The sequence below is a fragment of the Ranitomeya imitator genome, chromosome 2, assembly GCF_032444005.1.
Source record: "Ranitomeya imitator isolate aRanImi1 chromosome 2, aRanImi1.pri, whole genome shotgun sequence".
Classification (NCBI taxonomy): Eukaryota; Metazoa; Chordata; class Amphibia; order Anura; family Dendrobatidae; genus Ranitomeya; species Ranitomeya imitator.
Window position 1 is genome coordinate 848,615,682 of NC_091283.1, and position 24,170 is coordinate 848,639,851.

Genomic DNA, 24,170 nt, shown 5'->3' on the forward strand with positions numbered 1-24,170 from the left:
GGGTGTCCTACTTGCCTTTGGCTGAGTTCGCCCTTAATAATCGGGCCAGCTCGGCTACTTTGGTTTCGCCTTTCTTCTGTAATTCTGGTTTCCATCCTCATTTCTCTTCAGGGCAGGTTGAGCCTTCGGACTGTCCTTGTGTGGATATTGTGGTGGATAGGTTGCAGCAGATTTGGACTCATGTGGTGGACAATTTGACCTTGTCCCAGGAGAAGGCTCAACGTTTCGCTAACCGCCGGCGCTGTTTTGGTCCCCGATTTCGTGTTGGGGATTTGGTTTGGTTGTCGTCTCGTTATGTTCCTATGAAGGTTTCCTCTCCTAAGTTTAAGCCTCGTTTCATTGGTCCGTATAAGATTTCTGAAGTTCTCAATCCTGTGTCATTTCGTTTGGCCCTTCCAGCTTCTTTTGCCATCCATAATGTGTTCCATAGGTCGTTATTGCGGAGATACGTGGCGCCTATGGTTCCCTCCGTTGACCCTCCTGCCCCGGTGTTGGTCGAGGGGGAGTTGGAGTATGTGGTGGAGAAGATTTTAGATTCTCGTATTTCGAGACGGAAACTCCAGTACCTGGTCAAGTGGAAGGGTTATGGTCAGGAAGATAATTCCTGGGTTGTTGCTTCTGATGTTCATTCTGCCGATCTGGTTCGTGCCTTTCATTTGGCTCGTTCTGATCGGCCTGGGGGTTCTGGTGAGGGTTCGGTGACCCCTCCTCAAGGGGGGGGTACTGTTGTGAATTCTGTTATCGAACTCCCTCCTGTGGTCAGGAATGGTACTTTGGCGAGTTCTGTCCATGGACTCCCTCTGGTGGCTGTGAGTGGAGCTGCTGGTTCAGAGGTTCCTTCCACAGGTGACCTAGTTTAGTCTTAGGCTGCTGCTCTATTTAACTCCACTCTGATCGTTACTCCATGCCAGCTGTCAATGTTCTTGTACTGGTTCAGTTTGCTCTTGGATCTTTCTGGTGACCTGTCTACTCCAGCAGAAGCTAAGTCCCTGCTAGTTATTATTTGTTCATTGTTTCCTTGTCCAGCTTGCTATCATGATTTTGCCTTGCTTGCTGGAAGCTCTGGGATGCAGAGTGGCACCTCCGCACCGTGAGTCGGTGCGGAGGTCTTTTTGCACACTCTGCGTGGTCTTTTTGTAGTTTTTTGTGCTGACCGCAAAGATACCTTTCCTATCCTCAGTCTGTTTAGTAAGTCTGGCCTCCCTTTGCTGAAACCTGTTTCATTTCTGTGTTTGTGACTTTCTTCTTTACTCACATTCAATATATGTGGGGGGCTGCCTTTTCCTTTGGGGAATTTCTCTGAGGCAAGGTAGGCTTTTTTTTCTATCTCTAGGGCTAGTTAGCTCTTAGGCTGTGAAGAGGCGTCTAGGTAGAGTTAGGTACGCTACACGGCTATTTCTAGTTGTGTGATAGGATTAGGGGTTGTGGTCAGCAGAGCTCCCACTTCCCAGAGCTTGTCCTGTGTGAGTTTAACCATCAGGTCGTTCCGGGTGCTCCTAACCACCAGGTCCATAACAGAGAACACCGTCTTCTCCTTGGCTTCCTGTGCCATGGGAAACTGCCAGAACCCCTTCGTCAAATCCAAGGCTGGTTATATATCTGGCGTGCCCAAACCTTTCGATGAGCTCATCAACGCGGGGCATGGGATAAGCGCCGAACTTGGAGACCTCATTCAACTAGTGGTTGCAAAACCTCCACTCTCCATCAGGTTTTGGGTCCAGGACAATTGGACTCGACCAACCGCTCTTGGATTACTCAATGACTCCAAGCTTCAACATACGCTCCACCTCCTTGGAGATTACTTCTCGACGAGCCTCAGGAATACAATAGGGCTTCACGTTCACCCGCACATGTGGCTCTGTTAGGACCTTGTGCTCTATGACCTTCGTGTATCCTGGCAACTCTGAAAACAGGTCCCTGTTTTTCTGGAGTAACTCCCGGCACTGCTGTTTCTGGGTCTTCGATAGCGTCTCCGCTATAGTAACCGCTCCAACCTCACCTTCTGGGTTGCTTAACAAAGATGGAGTTACTGACGGCTCTCTATCTTGCCATGGCTTGATGAGGTTGACATGGTAAACTTGGAATGGTTTCCGTCTTCCTGGTTGGTGAATTTTATAATTTACCTCACCAAGTTTCTCGATGACCTCATATGGCCCTTGCCATTTGGCCAAGAACTTGCTTTCCACTGTCGGTCTCCCAGATTGAACTGCCTAACTCTTGCAGACCGGTTGTAGACCCTGGCCTGAGCTTCTTGTGCCTGGAGGAGGTGTTCTTTCACGACAGGCATCAGCTTTGCAATCCTCTGCTGCATCAGGGCCACATGCTCAATGACGCTTCTGTGGGGCGTGACTTCGGCTTCCCAGGTTTCCTTGGCTATATCCAGGAGTCCTCGTGGATGTCGGCCATATAGAAGCTCAAACGGTGAGAACCCTGTGGAGGCTTGTGGAACTTCATGAATGGAAAACATCAGATATGGTAAGAGACAATCCCAGTCTCTACCGTCTTTCTCTATAGCTTTTCTCAGCATGCTCTTCAGTGTCTTGTTAAACCTCTCAACAAGACCATCTGACTGGGGATGGTACACCGAGGTCCTCAACTGGGAGATTTTCAGGACTTTGCATAACTCCCTCATCACCTTGCTCATGAAAGGTGTCCCCTGGTCAGTCAGGATCTCCTTCGGCAGACCTGCCCGGGAAAACACATGGACCAACTCACGGGCTATACTCTTTGAGAAAGAATTTCTCAGGGGGATTGCCTCAGGATAGCGTGTGGCATAGTCCAGAATGACTAATATATACTGATGGCCCCGGGCTGATTTAACTAAGGGACCGACCAAGTCCATGGCAATTCTCTCGAACGGCACCTCAATAATGGGCAATGGCACAAGGGGGTTCCGGAAAAGAGGAGTGGGAGCAGTTAGTTGGCATGTAGGGCAGGACCTGCAATAGTTCACTATTTCCCGGTTACACCCAGACCAATAGAATCTCTGCACAACCTGTTCCTGTGTTTTTTCCACCCCTAGGTGTCCACCCAAGATATGTGAATGGGCCATGTCTAACACCTTCCGTCTATATGGACCCGGCACTACCAACTGCTCTACCAACTCCTCCCTTATTTTCGTGACCCGGTACAACAACTCCCCACTCATCAGAAAATGGGAAAATCTTGTGTCTGCCCTCAGCTCCTGTACCACCCCGTTAATAACTGTGACATTATTAAAGGCTTCCCTCAGAGTGGGGTCCCTATGTTGGGCAGTCCCAAAATTTTCACCAGTTACCTCTAACTCCAGAATGTCAGATGCAGGGGACACTTCCTCCTCATCCCCAACCAGAACACAAAAAGGAAACCTGTCTGTCTCTGGGTGTGGCGACACCCTTCCAGGGTTCATTGGTTCCCTACTCTTGCTAGGGAGCTCAGAACCTTTTCCCCACAAATCCCAAGACAAACAGAAATCCCGGCCAATAATTATAGGGTGCAACAAGTCCCGAACGACGCCGACTATATGGGACTCAGTGCCACATGCCGTTTCAATGTCCACCCTGGCCATAGGATAGTCCTTTGCATCACCATGTATGCACCGCACTCCGACCTTTTTCCCAGGGAGCAGGTGGAGAGGAAAAGTGGCCCTCACCAGGGTCACTAAGCTCCCCGAGTCTAACAGTGCCATTACTGCTCGACCGTTCACCTTTACGGGACACGCTTGAGGTCCCTCGTTGGGCGGAGAGTTCACTCTGCAGGCTGGATACGCATAGTATGAACTACGGCGTCCCATGCTGCAGTCCATCTGCTCAGTGGTCTGGGAACAACTAGCAGCTATATGTCCTGGCTCGTGGCACCTCCAGCAAATAATATCACCCGTAGGGACCTTGGGCACCACCTCCCCCGCCCTTTGTGACCTTGGACGCCCCACTCCTTTTTGGGACTCAATTCCCTTCTGGGACCCCCAGTACGGCATGGGCTGCCTCCCGATGGAGCCTTCCAACCCTTGGTATCTCTTAACCAGTCCGATCAGCTCGTCGGCATTCTGGGGATCACCCTGGGCAACCCAAGACTGTATAGGCCTCGGGAGGGAATGGACAAACCGATCCATCATCACCCGTTCTACCATCTGTGCAGGTGTAGATGACTCTGGCTGCAGCAATTTCTGGACCAAGTGCAACAGATCAAACATTTGGGAGCGAGGTGGTTTGTCCCGGTGATAGGCCCAGCAGTGAATTCGCTGTGCCCTGACAGACAGTGTCACCCCCAAACGTGCGAGAATCTCGGCTTTCAATTCGTGATACTCCTTGGCATCCTGCAAGGTCAAGTCATAGTACGCCTTCTGGGGTTTTCCCGTCAGGTATGGCACCAGTACCTCTGCCCACTGCTCGGGCGGAAGTTTTTCCCTCTCAGCGACCCTCTCAAACACCGACAGGAAGGCCTCAACATCATCCCCGGGGGTCATTTTCTGCAATGCGCGTCTTACCGTCTTCCGGACGTGGGTGTCATCAGCCAGACCTGGGGTTGGGGCGCTCGTCTGGCCCTGGATGGCGTTTGCCAGAAGCTGCATCTGCTGCTGATGCTCCTGCTGGCTCTGCCGTTGCTCCTGCTGGCTCTGTCGTTGCTCCTGCTGGCTCTGCCGTTGCTCCTGCTGGCTCTGTTGTATCTGCTGCATCAACAGCCTGTTGGTCTCTTGCTGCCTTTGCTCCTGCTGTGACTGCATCCGGACCAAGTGTTTCAGCAGGTCCTCCATTTTCCCTGGCAATGCTTGCTGGCTTGCAACAGACTTGACCCAGGACATTCAAAAATAGACTTATGTCTCCGCTGGGAACGCTGCCCACACGTCTACCACCAATTGTAGGGATTTCACTCACTAAGGTGCGACGGATGACACTCGGAAGGCGTCTACCACCAATTGTAGGGATTTCACTCACTCAGGTGCGACGGATGGCACTTGGAAGGCACGTTCCTTTAAAAGTTCACAGGGTTTATTGCATCATAAACCACGTGGCAAAAATAACAGAAAACAAATAGCCTTTGGCTCAGGAAAGAAAAACAAGTGTCCAGTCCTTCAGGCTCAGTCCTGGAGCCTTAACACACTCAGGAGGGTTTCACCTCCACACATATCTGCTGTGTAAAGCATTAGCCTGTCTTATATAGAGCTAGCCACACCCAGGAACCCATCACATGATTAGACATGTGGTCTGACATCACCACAGGTCCTGAAACACATATATATACATGGTTATGTGAAATAAAGTAATAGTCCGGGCTACATCACAGCGACAAGCCACCTATGTGACACATACCTCCCGTCGACTACACACCCTTTAGCCATGCTACAATATATACAGGAGGAGTGGTACTGTGCAGTGTATATATACTGGAGGAGTGGTGCTGTGCAGTGTATATATACAGGACAGGAGGAGTGGTACTGTGCAGTGTATATATACTGGAGGAGTGGTACTGTGCAGTGTATATATACAGGAGAAGTGGTACTGTGCAGTGTATATATTGTTGTGAATTCTGTGGCAGAGCTCCCTCCTGTGGTCACAAGTGGTACTTCGGCTGGTTCTCTCTGTGAGCTTCTGTTGGTGGAGGGAAGTGGTACTGCGGCTTCTGAGTTTCCTCCCTCAGGTGATCTGGTGAGGTCGTTAGGTGCTTCTCTACTTAACTCCACCTAATGCTTTGATCCTGGCTTCCTGTCAATGTTCCAGTGTTGGACTTGCTTTTCCCTGGATCATTCCTGTGGCCTGCTGCTCTGCATAGCTAAGTTCTTCTTTGCTATTTGTTTGCTATTTTTTCTGTCCAGCTTGTCTAATTTGTTGCTGGAAGCTCTGGGACGCAAAGGGTGTACCTCTGTGCCGTTAGTTCGGTACGGAGGGTCTTTTTGCCCCCTTTGCGTGGTTTTCTTTAGGGTTTTGTGTAGACCGCAAAGTTACCTTTTCTATCCTCGCTCTGTTAAGAAAGTCGGGCCTCACTTTGCTGAATCTATTTCATCTCTACGTTTGTCTTTTCATCTTAACTCACAGTCATTATATGTGGGGGGCTGCCTTTTCCTTTGGGGTATTTCTCTGAGGCAAGGTAGGCTTATTTTCTATCTTCAGGCTAGTTAGTTTCTCAGGCTGTGCCGAGTTGCATAGGCAGAGTTAGGCGCAATCCACGGCTGCCTCTAGTGTTGTTTGGAGAGGATTAGGGATTGCGGTCTGCAGAGTTCCCACGTCTCAGAGCTCGTTCTATGATTTTGGGTTATTGTCAGATCACTGTATGTGCGCTGACCGCTATGTCCATTGTAGTACTGAATTGCCTTTCATAACAGTACAGGAAGCCAAAAGTACTAATGATTCTCAATAGAGGGAAAAAAGAAGTTCTGAGACCATTTTTTTTTCTTTGCACTGTGTTTTGCCTTTTTTTTTCCCTAGACATTTGGGTGGTTCAGTACACAGGTGTAGCGATGGACATTAGAAGTCTGTCTTCATTTATGGATCAGCTCTCGGCAAGAGTACAAAAGATTCAAGACACTATTGATCAGAAATCTATGTTAGAACCAAGAATTCCTATTCCTGATTTGTTTTTTGGAGATAGAACTAAGTTTCTGAGTTTCAAAAATAATTGTAAATTATTTCTGGCCTTGAAACCTCGCTCCTCTGGTGATCCAGTTCAACAGGTTTTGATTGTTATTTCTTTTTTGCGCGGCGACCCTCAGGACTGGGCATTTTCTCTTGCGCCAGGAGATCCTGCATTGAGTAATATCGATGCGTTTTTCCTGGCGCTCGGATTGCTGTACGATGAACCTAATTCAGTGGATCAGGCAGAGAAAAATTTGCTGGCTCTTTGTCAGGGTCAGGATGAGATAGAGGTATATTGTCAGAAATTTAGAAAGTGGTCCGTGCTCACTCAATGGAATGAATCTGCGCTGGCAGCTATCTTCAGACAGGGTCTCTCTGAAGCCCTTAAGGGTGTCATGGTGGGATTTCCTATGCCTGCTGGTTTGAATGAGTCTATGTCTTTGGCCATTCAGATCGGTCGACGCTTGCGTGAGCGTAAATCTGTGCACCATTTGGCGGTATTACCTGAGCTTAGACCTGAGCCTATGCAGTGCGATAGGACTTTGACCAGAGTTGAACGGCAAGAACACAGACGTCTGAATGGGCTGTGTTTCTACTGTGGTGATTCTACTCATGCTATCTCTGATTGTCCTAAGCGCACTAAGCGGTTCGCTAGGTCTGCCACCATTGGTACGGTACAGTCAAAATTTCTTCTGTCCGTTGCCTTGATCTGTTCTTTGTCATCGTATTCTGTCATGGCATTTGTGGATTCAGGCGCTGCCCTGAATTTGATGGACTTGGAGTATGCTAAGCGTTGTGAGTTTCTCTTAGAGCCCGTGCAGTGTCCTATTCCATTGAGAGGAATTGATGCCACGCCTTTGGCCAAGAATAAGCCTCAATACTGGACCCAGCTGACCATGTGCATGGCTCCTGCACATCAGGAGGTTATTCGCTTTCTGGTGTTGCATAATCTGCATGATGTGGTCGTGTTGGGGTTGCCATGGCTACAAGCCCATAATCCAGTATTAGATTGGAAATCCATGTCGGTGTCCAGCTGGGGTTGTCAGGGGGTACATGGTGATGTTCCATTTCTGTCAATTTCGTCATCCACCCCTTCTGAGGTTCCAGAGTTCTTGTCTGATTACCGGGATGTATTTGATGAGCCCAAGTCCGATGCCCTACCTCCGCATAGGGATTGTGATTGTGCTATCAATTTGATTCCTGGTAGTAAATTCCCAAAAGGTCGACTGTTTAATTTATCCGTGCCTGAGCACGCCGCTATGCGCAGTTATGTGAAGGAATCCCTGGAGAAGGGGCATATTCGCCCGTCATCGTCACCATTAGGAGCAGGGTTCTTTTTTGTAGCCAAGAAGGATGGTTCGCTGAGACCTTGTATAGATTACCGCCTTCTAAATAAGATCACGGTTAAATTTCAGTACCCCTTGCCATTGTTATCTGATTTGTTTGCTCGGATTAAGGGGGCTAGTTGGTTCACCAAGATAGATCTTCGTGGTGCGTATAATCTGGTGCGAATCAGGCGAGGAGATGAATGGAAAACTGCATTTAATACGCCCGAGGGTCATTTTGAGTATCTAGTGATGCCATTCGGACTTGCCAATGCTCCATCAGTGTTTCAGTCCTTTATGCATGACATCTTCCGAGAGTACCTGGATAAATTCCTGATTGTGTACTTGGATGACATTTTGATCTTCTCGGATGATTGGGAGTCTCATGTGAAGCAGGTCAGAACAGTTTTTCAGGTCCTGCGTGCTAATTCTTTGTTTGTGAAGGGATCAAAGTGTCTCTTTGGTGTGCAGAAGGTTTCATTTTTGGGGTTCATCTTTTCCCCTTCTACTATCGAGATGGATCATGTTAAGGTCCAAGCCATCCATGATTGGACTCAGCCGACATCTCTGAAAAGTCTGCAAAAGTTCCTGGGCTTTGCTAATTTTTATCGTCGCTTCATCTGCAATTTTTCTAGTATTGCCAAACCATTGACCGATTTGACCAAGAAGGGTGCTGATTTGGTCAATTGGTCTTCTGCCGCTGTGGAAGCTTTTCAAGAGTTGAAGCGTCGTTTTTCTTCTGCCCCTGTGTTGTGTCAACCAGATGTTTCTCTTCCGTTCCAGGTCGAGGTTGATGCTTCTGAGATTGGAGCAGGGGCTGTTTTGTCGCAGAGAGGTTCTGATTGCTCAGTGATGAAACCATGCGCTTTTTTTTCCAGGAAGTTTTCGCCTGCTGAGCGAAATTATGATGTGGGCAACCGAGAGTTGCTGGCCATGAAGTGGTCATTCGAGGAGTGGCGTCATTGGCTTGAAGGAGCTAAGCATCGCGTGGTGGTATTGACTGATCATAAGAACTTGACTTATCTTGAGTCTGCTAAGCGGTTGAATCCTAGACAGGCTCGTTGGTCGCTGTTTTTTGCCCGTTTTGACTTTGTGATTTCGTACCTTCCGGGCTCTAAAAATGTGAAGGCGGATGCTCTGTCTAGGAGTTTTGTGCCCGACTCTCCGGGTTTGTCTGAGCCGGCGGGTATCCTCAAGGAAGGAGTAATTGTGTCTGCCATCTCCCCTGATTTGCGGCGGGTGCTGCAAAAATTTCAGGCTAATAGACCTGATCGTTGTCCAGCGGAGAGACTGTTTGTCCCTGATAGGTGGACCAATAAAGTTATCTCTGAGGTTCATTGTTCGGTGTTGGCTGGTCATCCTGGAATCTTTGGTACCAGAGAGTTAGTGGCTAGATCCTTTTGGTGGCCGTCTCTGTCGCGGGATGTGCGTGCTTTTGTGCAGTCCTGTGGGATTTGTGCTCGGGCTAAGCCCTGCTGTTCTCGTGCCAGTGGGTTGCTTTTGCCCTTGCCGGTCTCGAAGAGACCTTGGACACATATCTGTATGGATTTTATTTCTGATCTTCCCATTTCTCAAAAGATGTCAGTCATTTGGGTGGTCTGTGATCGCTTTTCTAAGATGGTTCATCTGGTACCCTTGTCTAAATTGCCTTCCTCCTCTGATTTGGTGCCATTGTTCTTCCAGCATGTGGTTCGTTTACATGGCATTCCAGAGAATATCGTTTCTGACAGAGGTTCCCAGTTTGTTTCAAGGTTTTGGCGAGCCTTTTGTGGTAGGATGGGCATTGACTTGTCTTTTTCCTCGGCTTTCCATCCTCAGACTAATGGCCAGACCGAACGAACCAATCAGACCTTGGAAACATATCTGAGATGCTTTGTTTCTGCCGATCAGGATGATTGGGTGTCCTTTTTGCCTTTGGCTGAGTTCGCCCTTAATAATCGGGCCAGCTCGGCTACCTTGGTTTTGCCATTTTTCTGCAATTCTGGGTTCCATCCTCGTTTCTCTTCAGGACAGGTTGAGTCTTCGGACTGTCCTGGTGTGGATACTATGGTGGACAGGTTGCAGCAGATTTGGACTCATGTAGTGGACAATTTGACCTTGTCCCAGGAGAAGGCTCAACGTTTTGCTAATCGCAGATGCCGTGTGGGTCCCCGACTTCGTGTTGGGGATCTGGTTTGGTTATCTTCTCGTCATATTCCTATGAAGGTTTCCTCTCCTAAGTTTAAACCTCGTTTCATTGGTCCATATAGGATTTCTGAGGTTCTTAATCCTGTGTCTTTTTGTCTGACCCTTCCAGATTCTTTTTCCATACATAACGTATTCCATAGGTCATTGTTGCGGAGATACGTGGCACCTATGGTTCCATCTGTTGATCCTCCTGCCCCGGTTTTGGTGGAGGGGGAATTGGAGTATATTGTGGAGAAGATTTTGGATTCTCGTGTTTCTAGACGGAAACTCCAGTATCTGGTTAAATGGAAGGGTTATGCTCAGGAAGATAATTCCTGGGTTTTTGCCTCTGATGTCCATGCTCCCGATCTTGTTCGTGCCTTTCATGTGGCTCATCCTGGTCGGCCTGGGGGCTCTGGTAAGGGTTCGGTGACCCCTCCTCAAGGGGGGGGTACTGTTGTGAATTCTGTGGCAGAGCTCCCTCCTGTGGTCACAAGTGGTACTTCGGCTGGTTCTCTCTGTGAGCTTCTGTTGGTGGAGGGAAGTGGTACTTCGGCTTCTGAGTTTCCTCCCTCAGGTGATCTGGTGAGGTCGTTAGGTGCTTCTCTACTTAACTCCACCTATTGCTTTGATCCTGGCTTCCTGTCAATGTTCCAGTGTCGGACTTGCTTTTCCCTGGATCATTCCTGTGGCCTGCTGCTCTGCATAGCTAAGTTCTTCTTTGCTATTTGTTTGCTATTTTTTCTGTCCAGCTTGTCTAATTTGTTGTTGGAAGCTCTGGGACGCAAAGGGTGTACCTCCGTGCCGTTAGTTCGGTACGGAGGGTCTTTTTGCCCCCTTTGCGTGGTTTTCTTTAGGGTTTTGTGTAGACCGCAAAGTTACCTTTTCTATCCTCGCTCTGTTAAGAAAGTCGGGCCTCACTTTGCTGAATCTATTTCATCTCTACGTTTGTCTTTTCATCTTAACTCACAGTCATTATATGTGGGGGGCTGCCTTTTCCTTTGGGGTATTTCTCTGAGGCAAGGTAGGCTTATTTTCTATCTTCAGGCTAGTTAGTTTCTCAGGCTGTGCCGAGTTGCATAGGCAGAGTTAGGCGCAATCCACGGCTGCCTCTAGTGTTGTTTGGAGAGGATTAGGGATTGCGGTCAGCAGAGTTCCCACGTCTCAGAGCTCGTTCTATGATTTTGGGTTATTGTCAGATCACTGTATGTGCTCTGACCGCTATGTCCATTGTAGTACTGAATTGCCTTTCATAACATTATATACAGGAGGAGTGGTACTGTGCAGTGTATACACTACAGCCCAAAAGTTTGGACACACCTTGTCATTTAAAGATTTTTCTGTATTTTCATGACTATGAAAATTGTACATTCACACTGAAGGCATCAAAACTATGAATTAACACATGTGGAATTATATACTTAACAAAAAAGTGTGAAACAACTGAAATTATGTCTTATATTCTAGGTTCTTCAAAGTAGCCACCTTTTGCCTTGATGACTGCTGTGCACACTCTTGGCATTCTCTTGGTGAGCTTCAAGAGATAGTCACCGGGAATGGTTTTCATTTCATAGCTGTGCCCTGTCAGGTTTAATAAGTGGGATTTCTTGCCTTATAAATGGGGTTGGGACCATCAGTTGTGTTGTGCAGAAGGCTGGTGGATACACAGCTGATAGTCCTACTCAATAGACTGTCAGCTGCTTTTTTCTTGCCATAATACAAATTCTAAGTAAAGAAAAATGAGTGGCCATCATTACTTTAAGAAATTAAAATCAGTAAGTCCGAAAAATTGAGAACTTTGAAAGTGTCCCCAAGTGCAGTGGCAAAAACCATCAAGAGCTAAAAAGAAACTGGCTCACATGAGGACCGCCCCAGGAAGGGAAGACCAAGAGTCACCTCTGCTTCTGAGGATAAGTTTATCCGAGTCACCAGCCTCAGAAATCGCAGGTTAACAACAGCTCAGATTAGAGACCAGGTCAATGCCACAGAGTTCTAGCAGCAGACACATCTCTACAACAACTGTTAAGAGGAGGCTTTGTGCAGCAGGCCTTCATGGTAAAATAGCTGCTAGGAAACCACTGCTAAGGACAGGCAACAAGCAGAAGAGACTTGTTTGGGCTAAAGAACACAAGGAATGGACATTAGACCAGTGGAAATCTGTGCTTTGGTCTAATGAGTCCAAATTTGAGATCTTTGGTTCCAACCACCGTGTCTTTGTGCGACGCAGAAAAGGTGAACGGATGGACTCTACATGCCTGGTTCCCACCGTGAAGCATGGAGGAGGAGGTGTGATGTTGTGGGGGGGCTTTGCTGGTGACACTGTTGGGGATTTAATCAAAATTGAAGACATACTGAACCAGCATGGCTACCACAGCATCTTGCAGCAGCATGCTATTCCATCCGGTTTGCGTTTAGTTGGACCATCATTAATTTTTCAACAGGACAATGACCCCAAACACCTCCAGGCTGTGTAAGGGCTATTTGACCAAGAAGGAGAGTGATGGGGTGCTACGCCAGATGACCTGGCCTCCACAGTCACCAGACCTGAACCCAATCGAGATGGTTTGGGGTGAGCTGGACCGCAGAGTGAAGGCAAAAGGGCCAACAAGTGCTAAGCATCTCTGGGAACTCCTTCAAGATTGTTGGAAGACCATTCCCGGTGACTACCTCCTGAAGCTCATCAAGAGAATGCCAAGAGTGTGCAAAGCAGTCATCAAAGCAAAAGGTGGCTACTTTGAAGAACCTAGAATATAAGACATCATTTCAGTTGTTTCACACTTTTTTGTTAAGTATATAATTCCACATGTGTTAATTCATAGTTTTGATGCCTTCAGTGTGAATGTACAATTTTCATAGTCATGAAAATACAGGAAAATCTGTAAATGAGGTGTGTCCAAACTTTTGGTCTGTACTGTATATATACAGGAGGAGTGGTACTGTGCAGTGTATATATACAGGAGGAGTGGTACTGTGCGGTGTATATATACAGGAGGAGTGGTACTGTGCAGTGTATATATACAGGACAGGAGGAGCGGTACTGTGCAGTGTATATATATAGGACAGAAGGAGTGGTACTGTTAGTGTATATATACAGGACAGGAGTAGTGGTGCTGTGCAGTGTATATATACAGGAGGCGTAGTACTGTGCAGGTTATATATACAGGACAGGAGGAGTGGTAATGTGCATGCCATGGGGGCTACGCTCATTGTTTGGGGCTACGCTCGTTGTTTGGGGCTCCTCCTGGTGTTTGGGGCTCCTCCTGGTGTTTGGGGCTCCTCCTCGTGTTTGGGGCTCCTCCTCGTGTTTGGGGCTGCTCCCGGTGTTTGGGGTTGCACCCAGTGTTTGGAGGTGTTCCCATTGTTTGGGGCTGTGTCTGGGTTACACATCTGAAGGATTTAGTGCAGGATGAATAGTCAGCCCGCACTCCACAGAGTGTTTGTGTCACGATAATGTAAAAATGTCTTATTGTGAGTTTAGTTCCAGAAGGTTCCATGGCATACACACGCTGTGGGCCATTCCAACCCCCCCCCCTCTTCTCACCCTGCCTGTTGCCTGTGTGTGAATACATACCCCTCATTTCACCCCTCCCACAAGAATTTTTATGGTTCTATGCTGTAGGCAGACCAGTTTCCCTAAAACTACTCATTCCCTCTTCCCGCATAATACCAGCCAAAATTTGTATAGCCACTTCCAAATTGCATGGGTCTCTTTGTTCTATTAAAGGAATATATATTGGCACTGATCCGGACTAGAGATTATAAGAATTATATATTCCAGATGTCCATCGATAGATCTATCACTCACTGAAACCGCTAGCAGCTAAACGCAACGAGGGCAAAGAGTGGATATCTCCATTTGCGGGTCATGTAATTACTCTGTGTTTACACTTAAAAGAATCGCCATGATGTGGGGCACATTCTGATCATCGTGTCTTTCGTATGCGAGATTCATACAGTGAGCTAGGCATAAAAATAGTTTTCATAAATCTAGGTAAAGGGGAGGTTTCAGCCTCTCAGTGAGGTCACCAAAGGGGGAGGGTTTTGGTCTTAGGCTAGGAAATAACTGTGTGATGCAGGAGTCTTCAGTGTCTTCTTGTCTGGGGTCCAGCTGCTATACAGATGTGATATGCATCTTGATGTGTCTCCTGAGCACATGGGCAACCAGGAGATGAATAGCATCTGAATGCTATGTAAGTGTTTTTTTCAATTTTAATCCCATTTTATTTGTAATTGTATTGTACATATGATATTTGTCTCCTTTAGAATTTATAATTGCAGCGGATTTGGGAGGCTTTGTAGCGACGGCGGCGTTGATAATTATTATTCCCGCCTGAGTGGGAGTAGTTATATCGCCTTGCTGCAGTGTGCCCATTGGCCAGTACATAGCAGGCAGCCTTTCTGGCGACTAATTACTCTAGGTGCAGTACCCTGACTGACCTGAGAGTAAGGGGGGCCAGAGAGCTCCAAGTTCCAAACCGGAACTGGGATATAGATAAATCCCCTTCAGAAAGAACCAGGGGCAACCAAACAACCCCGATTCATGACCAATTGATGTGAGTGGTGGGGACGATAAAGACATCTTCCCCGTGAACCGTGACATATTGATGGGATCCCTGACATATCCGCTGGGATTCGTGACAGTTTGTTTTTGGGTTTGGAAGAGCTGAGGGATGTTGTATTGCAGCATGTGACCTGTGCGGGCTGGCACGTGTGGGTCCTGGTCTACAGTGGTGGAAACAAGCTGGACTTGGGCTTTTTCTGATGTATCATTGTGTGATAAAACACTGAGCCTGGACTGAAAACCTGCATGTGCCTCTTGCCTGGGTTCGTGCCGTTGCCTACCAGAGCGAATGCCCACAATATGTATAGATACGGCGCTGTAGGAGCCGGTGTGTCCTCCTGAGCCACTGCCATTGATCTCTGTATATTGCACATTTCCCTCTCATTCTCCTCAGTTTTGTCTCTCGTTTCTCCAGTTCTCTGTATAATAAATCATCCTGATAATCCGTCACTGTCAGATTACGATGCCATGTAGATATATATATATATATATATATATATATATATATATATATATATACGCTGGTGTTGTGCGTCACGTCATGCTAAGCATTTCTGTGTCGTTATCGCAGCGACATCTCCAGGCCTGAGCGCGTCTGCAGATTATTACATGAGATTCAGTTAGTAATATGACAGGGGACTGATGCTGCTGACAGATGGCGGATTACTGCTGACAGATCCTGGATTATATCTTGTGTATAATCCTCCAGCTAATGAGCATAATCAGGAGCGTACGGCCAGCGCGCTCGCTGCACCGCGGATGTATGACTGCTTCTCGCCCTTCCGTTGTGTTCCACCCTTGGGCACTCCGCTCTCACCTGCTCCTCAGTTTGTCATGGTTTCGGTCAGTTTCTTGATGTTCATTCCTCATGGTTTCCATCCTTTGGGCTCTGGGAATCTCCTTTTCCAGTGAATATGCTCTCGTTTCGTGTCCAGTACAGGTCAGCCTCCACCTGGTGATCTCGCCAAGGACAACGATGGGTGTACATGAAGAACATCTCTGTCCATGGGATTCATGGTCGTCTTCTCCAGTAATTCTTCTATCTACGTGTGAGTGTCCGCGTCTCGCAGCCATATGTCACAATTGAGAGCACAATTACCCTGACCAGTCCTTGTTCGCCGATGGCTGGGACGTTCTTGCACTTCCATACTTGGTCCACGTTCACCATGGCTGCCCCAGAGCTAATCCACACTTGATCTCTGCTGTTGAGCTGCCATTGTGATTAATGAGGGCCCACTTCCATTTCTTCATTGTTGATCCTTACGTGGACTCCCTTCCACCTCAGCCTGATTTCCCTTATTTCTTTCCCAATCACAGTCTTTAATGGTTGTTAGGCGCAGTAAGGAAGGTTCCTTCACTTCTTCCACCATGTTGGACCCTTCTTGTAGGCTTCTTCAAGGGTCAGAATTCAGGAATCTGTACTGGTGTTTCCTGGTTTCTCTCTAGATGTTGGCATTGACTGTAACCTTCTACAACCTGCCCTCAGCCTTGGCCTCTCTCTTATTACTGTCGATCTGCAGGGTGGTTGCCGTGAACCAGTTCCCACCAAGACTTCTTGCATGGCTCATGCTCTTCAGCAGGTTCAGTTGTGGTTGCTTTTATTTGGACCTGTGAGCTGAAGTCCCCAATGTCTTGCTCTGACTCGTCGGCTGTTGGTGCACAGACTTAAGCCCCTTTCACACTTCCATCTTTTGTCTCACGTCGAAATCCATCGATTTTTGAAAATGCAGGATCCTGTATTAGCAACGGGTTGTGACAGATGGCCATCTGTTTCATCCGCCGTGCACTGGATCCGTCGGAAAATAGCGGTCCGTCGTGGAGAGAAAACGTTCACAGGATAGTTGTTTCTGCACGTCGGAAAATCGGTCAGCGACGGGTCCTGCGCTGTCCGTCGTCGGCTATGGATCCGGCGCTGACCGTCACACACACGAATCCAGCGATGTATCACGTTTTTTCACTCTGAGCATGCGCGGAAGGATTTTCAAGTCTTTTCAAGGGGAAAATCTCTCTCTCTCTCATGTCGGTCATATGTAGAGGTTTCCCACTGATGAGGCTGGACATGATCCCATGTACTGGGGTCTCCTGTACGCGCCTTGTGATCCTGTTCTTGGTCACAATGGGAACTTCCTTTTTCCCTTTCTGTCTCATTATCTGAGTTATAAATGGTGAAATCATCTGAGCTGAAGTCTCCAGATTAAAAAAAGAACAGATCATCGACTCCCGTAGGTGAAGGTTTCATGGGAAAGGTCACCAGACCAGTAAGATAGATCCTTTGTGGGATGCTGATGTTAAGGCCGGAAAGAAATATATCTTGGTACCGTTTTGGCCAGTAGATAGAAAAATATTTGGAATTGAGAGTCCTCAGTGGTTGATGCCTTTTTGATGGCGAACTGAAAAGATGGTAACAAATTGCAGCTTTCGAGACTACACAGGTCTCTTCATCAGGCAAAGACTAAAAGAAATTCTGAAGAATCACATATTTATACACAACATAGTATAGAAAAAAAAAAGGGAAAACCATGGATACGACAGATGTTAAGGCCAGCACCCAAAAGAGATTTGGAGAAACACAGATTACCCTGGAAGATACTGGTGGGAGAGTCCTGTATGGAGACGTATCTGCAGCAGAAATGCCATATCTATCTCTAAGCCGAGAATTGTGACTGATCTCCGGGGGAATTTATCCCTAAAAACCTCGTGACCCCATGTATGGAAATCGCCAGCACCAGGAATCCTGACAGCGGTGTGCACTGTGAGAATTCACAGTATTATAGTAGTTATATTATTATACATAGGGGCAGTATTATAGTAGTTATATTCTTGTACATTGGGGCAGTATTATAGTAGTTATATTCTTGTACATAGGAGCAGTATTATAGTAGTTATATTCTTGTACATTGGGGCAGTATTATAGTAGTTATATTCTTGTACATAGGGGCAGTATTATAGTAGTTATATTCTTGTACATAGGGGCAGTATTATAGTAGTTATATTCTTGTACATAGGAGCAGTATTATAGTAGTTATATTATTATACATAGGGGCAGTATTATAGTAGTTATATTCTTGTACATAGGGGCAGTATTATAGTAGTTATATTATTATACATAGGGGCAGTATTATAGTAGTTATATTCTTGTACATAGGGGCAGTATTATAGTAGTTATATTCTTGTACATAGGGGCAGTATTATAGTAGTTATATTCTTGTACATAGGGGGCAGTATTATAGTAGTTATATTCTTGTACATAGGGGGCAGTATTATAGTAGTTATATTCTTGTACATAGGGGCAGTATTATAGTAGTTATATTCTTGTACATAGGAGCAGTATTATAGTAGTTATATTCTTGTACATAGGAGCAGTATTATAGTAGTTATATTTAGGATACATATAGGTGTTAGTTATATTCTTGTACATAGGGGCGGTATTAGTTTTAGTATTTTCAACTTTCCTTTTGTCTTTCTCTCTTTCTGTGGCTTATTTTGCCGCCATCTTTTTATTATTTATCATGGATGTGAGTGAAATGAGCTTGCAGGATTATGATTCGCCTCCATGCGCTGATTAATGGCCTCGGTATGGCGGTGGCAGCCCTGGATGGGAGCGTTTCATACATCTGTAAGGGTAACTGTGCGATCATCTGTTTGCGATTAGACTTTTACAATAATTAAATTATGTTAATGCTTTTCTTTTGCGTGTTACAATTTATCAGCGGCCGTATAATTATTTTCTGCACGTGTCATTATTGTAAATTGTGAAGGGGCTGGGATTACATAGTTATCATGTTCGTCCGGATAATCTGGGTATAGACCCCTGAAGCGTCTCGGCCCCTGACTCCGGCCTCTTCTGCTTTTTCGGGGGCGGTTTCCCTTTAATATTGCCTCCTCTCCCATTACTCCTCATCTCATCCTTCCAGTTAATTCCTCGGAAGACTTGGACGCGCGCAGTTGAACAGTCAATGATGAAGTCGCCGTCCTGACTCTGGTCAGATAATAAAAGGCGCGGTAAACGAGCGGGCGGCTGCGGCTTTCCAAAGAGACACTCGAGGCCGCTGCTTTTTAATGGCTGCCGACAACAAGCGGCTCTGACCGCGCTGACAAACACTTAAGATTCATCAACGCGCCAAATGACCTAAGTGCTGCCGCTCGGAGACGTGGAATTGCCGGCACAATGTGATTACCACGCTATTAGCTCGATGAGCTCGGCCATTTTCATCTTCATTACGGAACATCCAGCGAATAGCGCGGCCGCTAACGCTGCGAGCGACACCTGTTCCTCCGCCGCTCCAGGTGATTCAGGCTCGGAAAATGCGCGGCGTAAGTCAGGAAGTGATGACTCCTCGCCCCGCGCAGGACATTAGCCCGAGGCGATGAGCGCCAAAGTGCCGCTTAACTGATCTGGCGCCAGATGGCAGTACAGTGCGCAGGAGCGGCCACATTTACCGCCATTAGACCTTCGCGGTTTTGTTGGCTTCAGTATGTGCACACGTTGCGGATTCGTGTGCGGATTTTTCAGCACCGTTTTTGAAAAATCTGCAGGTAAAACACACTGTGTATTACCTGCGGATTTAGTGCGTTTTTTGTGCAGATTCCTTTTTAAGGAACAGGTGTAAAACGCTGCGGAATCCACACAAAGAATTGACATGCTGCGGAATAAACAACGCTGCGGTATTTTCTGCTCCATGTGCACAGCGGATTTGGTTTTCCATACGTTTACATGGTACTGTGAACCTGATGGAAAACTGCTGCTAATCCGCAACGTGTGCACGTACCCCGTATGCTCAGTTTTTAGTAAGTTGCGGTTCCTGGGAAAGCTGGGTACCATTCCGGGGCTCCTGCCTGTACAGCGCTTCTGCATATGTTGGCGCCACGTTCTTCATCTCCCGCCGTGTCGGATCCTGCGCTGAGCGGCTGCAGCTGTTCTCTAGATGAAGCAATGCTCACAAGAAAGCAGAGGATCAATTAACAGGCAGATAATGATTTTGTGCCTCGCGCCTCATTAATGCCGCTCAATACTGGATACTTAGTAACTTCATACTCACAGAACTGGATTTGATTTAAAGGGGAAGTGCGCTGTCTCTTTTGATAAAGGAGAGATGTGGTAATGGTGGTCGGGTCGGTGTTTAGGGACCCCCTGAGAAGAACGGGCCACAGTGGTGATAGATTTACCAAAATTTTGATTCAGGTGCATTATTTGGAGCTTTTATAATGTTATGGGTGACTTCCCCTTTAATGCCGTGTTTTCGGCTTCTTCGTCATCTAAGTTCCAATCACTATTGACATGTATCCATACTGTTTTGTATCTTAAAGCTACAGCATCATACTTTTCATAGACTGAGACGGCCTCTCTACTCTGGATATTTTGGAGATAGTTGAGCCTGACCCCCGAGTCGTGGCCTCTCTGTTGTTTGGACAGAGACCCAATTTATCCAGCGTGGAGACACAGGGAGTCGGTGGGCGCCTCCTCATGCCAGCTCTCCTTTTACCATGAGGGTAACCCAACTCAGACAACACAGAGTGAGGGTGAAACAGTGTGGCATTGCTTTATTGAACCACAAAACAGGCAGATAACACGTAGAAGAGTCCCAGCAAAGTACCGCAAGATGGTGCACATTACAGAATCTCACCCTTCCGCTGACTCGCCCAGATAAGAGCAGCTGTTACTTCAGAGACTCCAGGTCTGACTACCGCACCTGTGGCACTCACATAGAGGAGGTAACGACAAGCTTAGGGAGATGACAGTACATTCAGGTACAAGGGCCAGGTGACCGGAGGGTCACAACCTGGCTTCTCCAAACATCTCCATGGAGCCAGGTGAGCAAATGTATTCATCATTTAGCGATGTTCAATTGAGCAGATCTGTATTCTTCCAACAGGGGCCAAGGTCTCCTAGGTTGTTTCCTGTAGAATGATAGATCCATGCCCCTCGTGATGGAGCCATGATGTAGTGGCTGCTGTCCTGTAGGGTTCCCTAGGTGTTTGGATGTCTTGGCAGAATCTCCGGCTGTCTCTCTCTCTGTGTCTCTCTATAGAGTACAATATGTTATATGAAATGTCAATATTACCGGCTTACACAAGCAAAAGTCTGTTTTCTTGACCAACACATAAAATCAAACGCCAACATAGAGATAAGTCTATTCTTCTTGGTTTGCTAAAAATAGTCGTCTAGTTAATTAAGATACAATGCTGTGTCTCCACATCCAGAAAGTGCTCGTTATATAACGGGGAATATCTTGTGTGGCGTCTAGCTTTACTGTTGTCCACCTCCGACCCTTCCTGTCACCACGGCTTTCATGTTGGGCTACCGATGGCCAGTGTCAGATAAGCCCTGTGACTCGTAATGTTATCACATGGCTACCAGCAACTTGTCACACACAAAATGATTGCTCAGGACCCAAGTGCCCCCCGCACACTGATGACACAGGCCGCACACTGATGACACAGGCCGCACACAGATGACACCCGGACCGTACACTGATGGCACAGGCTGTACACTGATGACACCCGGGACATACACTGATGACACAGGCCGTACACATATGACACAGGCCGTACACGGATGACACCCGGACCATACACTGATGACACAGGCCGTGCACGGATGACACCCGGACCGTACACTGATGACACCCGGACCGTACACTGATGGCACAGGCTGTACACTGATGACACCCGGGCCGTACACGGATGACACCCGGGCCGTACACGGATGACACCCGGGCCGTACACGGATGACACCCGGGCCGTACACGGATGACACCCGGGCCGTACACGGATGACACCCGGGCCGTACACGGATGACACCCGGGCCGTACACGGATGACACCCGAGCCGTACACGGATGACACCCGGGCCGTACATGGATGACACCCGAGCCGTACACTGATGACACCCGAGCCGTACACTGATGACACCCGAGCCGTACACGGATGACACCCGGACCGTACACGGATGACACCCGAGCCGTACACGGATGACACCCGGACCGTACACTGATGACACCCGAGCCGTACACGGATGACACCCGAGCCGTACACGGATGACACCCGGGCCGTACACGGATGACACCCGAGCCGTACACGGATGACACCCGGGACATACACTGATGACACCCGAGCCGTACACAGATGACACCCGGGACATACACTGATGACACAGGCCGCACACTGATGACACCCGGGCCGTACACTGATGACACCCGAGCCGTACACGGATGACACCCGAGCCGTACACGGATGACACCCGGGCCGTACACGGATGACACCCGGGCCGTACACGGATGACACCCGGGCCGTACACGGATGACACCCGAGCCGTACACAGATGACACCCGGGACATACACTGATGACACAGGCCGCACACTGATGACACCCGGGCCGTACACTGATGACACAGGCCGTACACTAATGACACAGGCCGTACACTGATGACACCCGGGCCGTACACTGATGACACAGGCCGTACACTAATGACACAGGCCGTACACTGATGACACAGGCCGTACACGGATGACACCCGGGCCGTACACGGATGACACCCGAGCCGTACACGGATGACACTTGGACCGACTATTCGGCGGCCATATTGCGGACCCCCAGCTTTCCCAGCGATACCCAGGGTCCGCCCTGCGCCCGTATTCCTGATGTCTCCTTTCTGTTAATAGAACAATGTAACAATTGATCTTTCTTCTCCGCAGCAACTTATGCGCGAGCGACAGCAGATGGCGAGCCGACCGTTTGCCTCGGTGGATGTGACGCTAGAAGTGGGAGGAGCCGAGCAGACGGAGTTCCTGCGCGGACCGGCGGAGGTAAGACGCCAGATTACCTGTAACGTCACTACTTAAAGTGACAGTACTAAATAATTGTGCAACGAGACGTCACGTGCCTCGCGCCTCACACCGGTGACCTTCCAGGATAAATCTCTAGCATATTAAATAGCTGGGAATCGTGTGCTTTACTTATCTTGGGTTACTCTAGTCACATCCAGAGCTGCATCCATAACTCTTCCACATTCCAGTGTTTCTCATCCTGTGTCTTTCCAGCTGTTGCAGAAATACAACTTCCATCATTCCATGATAACTGTGAACAGTCAGGTCATGACGGGAGTTGTAGTTTTGCAGTAGCTGGAGGGCCACAGGTTGAGCCTCGGAGTCTTGGTCCCCCACCTGTCGGCCCATGTTGTGGTCTTGTCCATGTGGATCTGCTGTACACGTGCTGTCCTGCTATCAGACCCAGCGGGATGGAGGATGCAGCTCTGGATGTGACTGGAGTATAAGGTGCGATGTCACTGCGTATCAGCAGGAGGCCGAGGATTCAGAGCCCTGGTACGTTACTGATGATGGGGCGCGTAATACTGGATTATAGCGGTTATTATTTATTCTGCAAATTGCCTCTTCAGAGAAAAAGCGGACTTGAACTCTATAGCGCCACCTGCTGGAAGTAGCGATCCTACAAGTCACAATCAATTATGCATTGTTTATATAGCGCCATCATATTCCACAGCATTTACTGTCCAGGAGCCTTCAGAGCTGCACTCTGATTCTTCCTCCCCATTGGCCGGAGGATCGGCTCCCAGTGATGCTCATTTGTGGCTAATGGCCGCGCTGCTGACTGCCGAGTGTTGTAATGAAGGCGAAGGACTGAAACAGCGGTGCGCGAGAGGCTCAGCTACAAAGCTGGAAAGTGGAGCTGCCAGTGTACCGCACCTCGCTCCTTAACCTCTCACCGCACCGCCCCATACCTTTCACCGCACCTCGCTCCTTAACCTCTCACCGCACCGCCCCATACCTTTCACCGCACCTCGCTCCTTAACCTCTCACCGCACCGCCCCATACCTTTCACCGCACCATGCCCCGCACACCTCTCACTGTTCCGCTGCGCACCTCTCACCGCACCTCTCCTCACTGCACCACGCCTAGCACCTCGCCCCACACCTCTCACTGCACCACGCCCAGCACCTCGCCCCACACCTCTCACTGCACCACGCCCAGCACCTCGCCCCACACCTCTCACTGTACCACGCCCAGCACCTCGCCCCACACCTCTCACTGTACCACGCCCAGCACCTCGCCCCACACCTCTCACTGCACCTCGCCCCACACCTCTCACTGCACCACGCACAGCACCTCGCCCCACACCTCTCACTGTACCACGCCCAGCACCTCGCCCCACACCTCACTGTACCACGCCCAGCACCTCGCCCCACACCTCTCACTGCACCACGCCCAGCACCTCGCCCCACACCTCTCACTGTACCACGCCCAGCACCTCGCCCCACACCTCTCACTGTACCACGCCCAGCACCTCGCCCCACACCTCTCACTGCACCACGCCCAGCACCTCGCCCCACACCTCTCACTGCACCACGCCCAGCACCTCGCCCCACACCTCTCACTGTACCACGCCCAGCACCTCGCCCCACACCTCTCACTGTACCACGCCCAGCACCTCGCCCCACACCTCTCACTGCACCACGCCCAGCACCTCGCCCCACACCTCTCACTGTACCACGCCCAGCACCTCGCCCCACACCTCTCACTGCACCACGCCCAGCACCTCGCCCCACACCTCTCA

General features: G+C 48.6%; 1 protein-coding gene across 4 annotated transcripts in view; it reads left to right on the forward strand.

Annotated features, from left to right (window-relative positions):
- The window catches only part of ATRNL1 (attractin like 1), a 635,347-nt gene that overhangs the window by 468,269 nt on the left and 142,908 nt on the right, over positions 1-24,170 (forward strand). For all 4 annotated transcript variants that reach the window (XR_011318566.1, XR_011318567.1, XM_069754362.1 and 1 more), the window contains exon 27: positions 22,295-22,405. Coding sequence is in view for 2 of the 4 variants with exons in the window: in XM_069754362.1 (XP_069610463.1) it covers positions 22,295-22,405 (111 nt within the window). In the remaining 2 variants the exon portion in view is untranslated. The remainder of the gene's footprint in view (positions 1-22,294; positions 22,406-24,170) is intronic.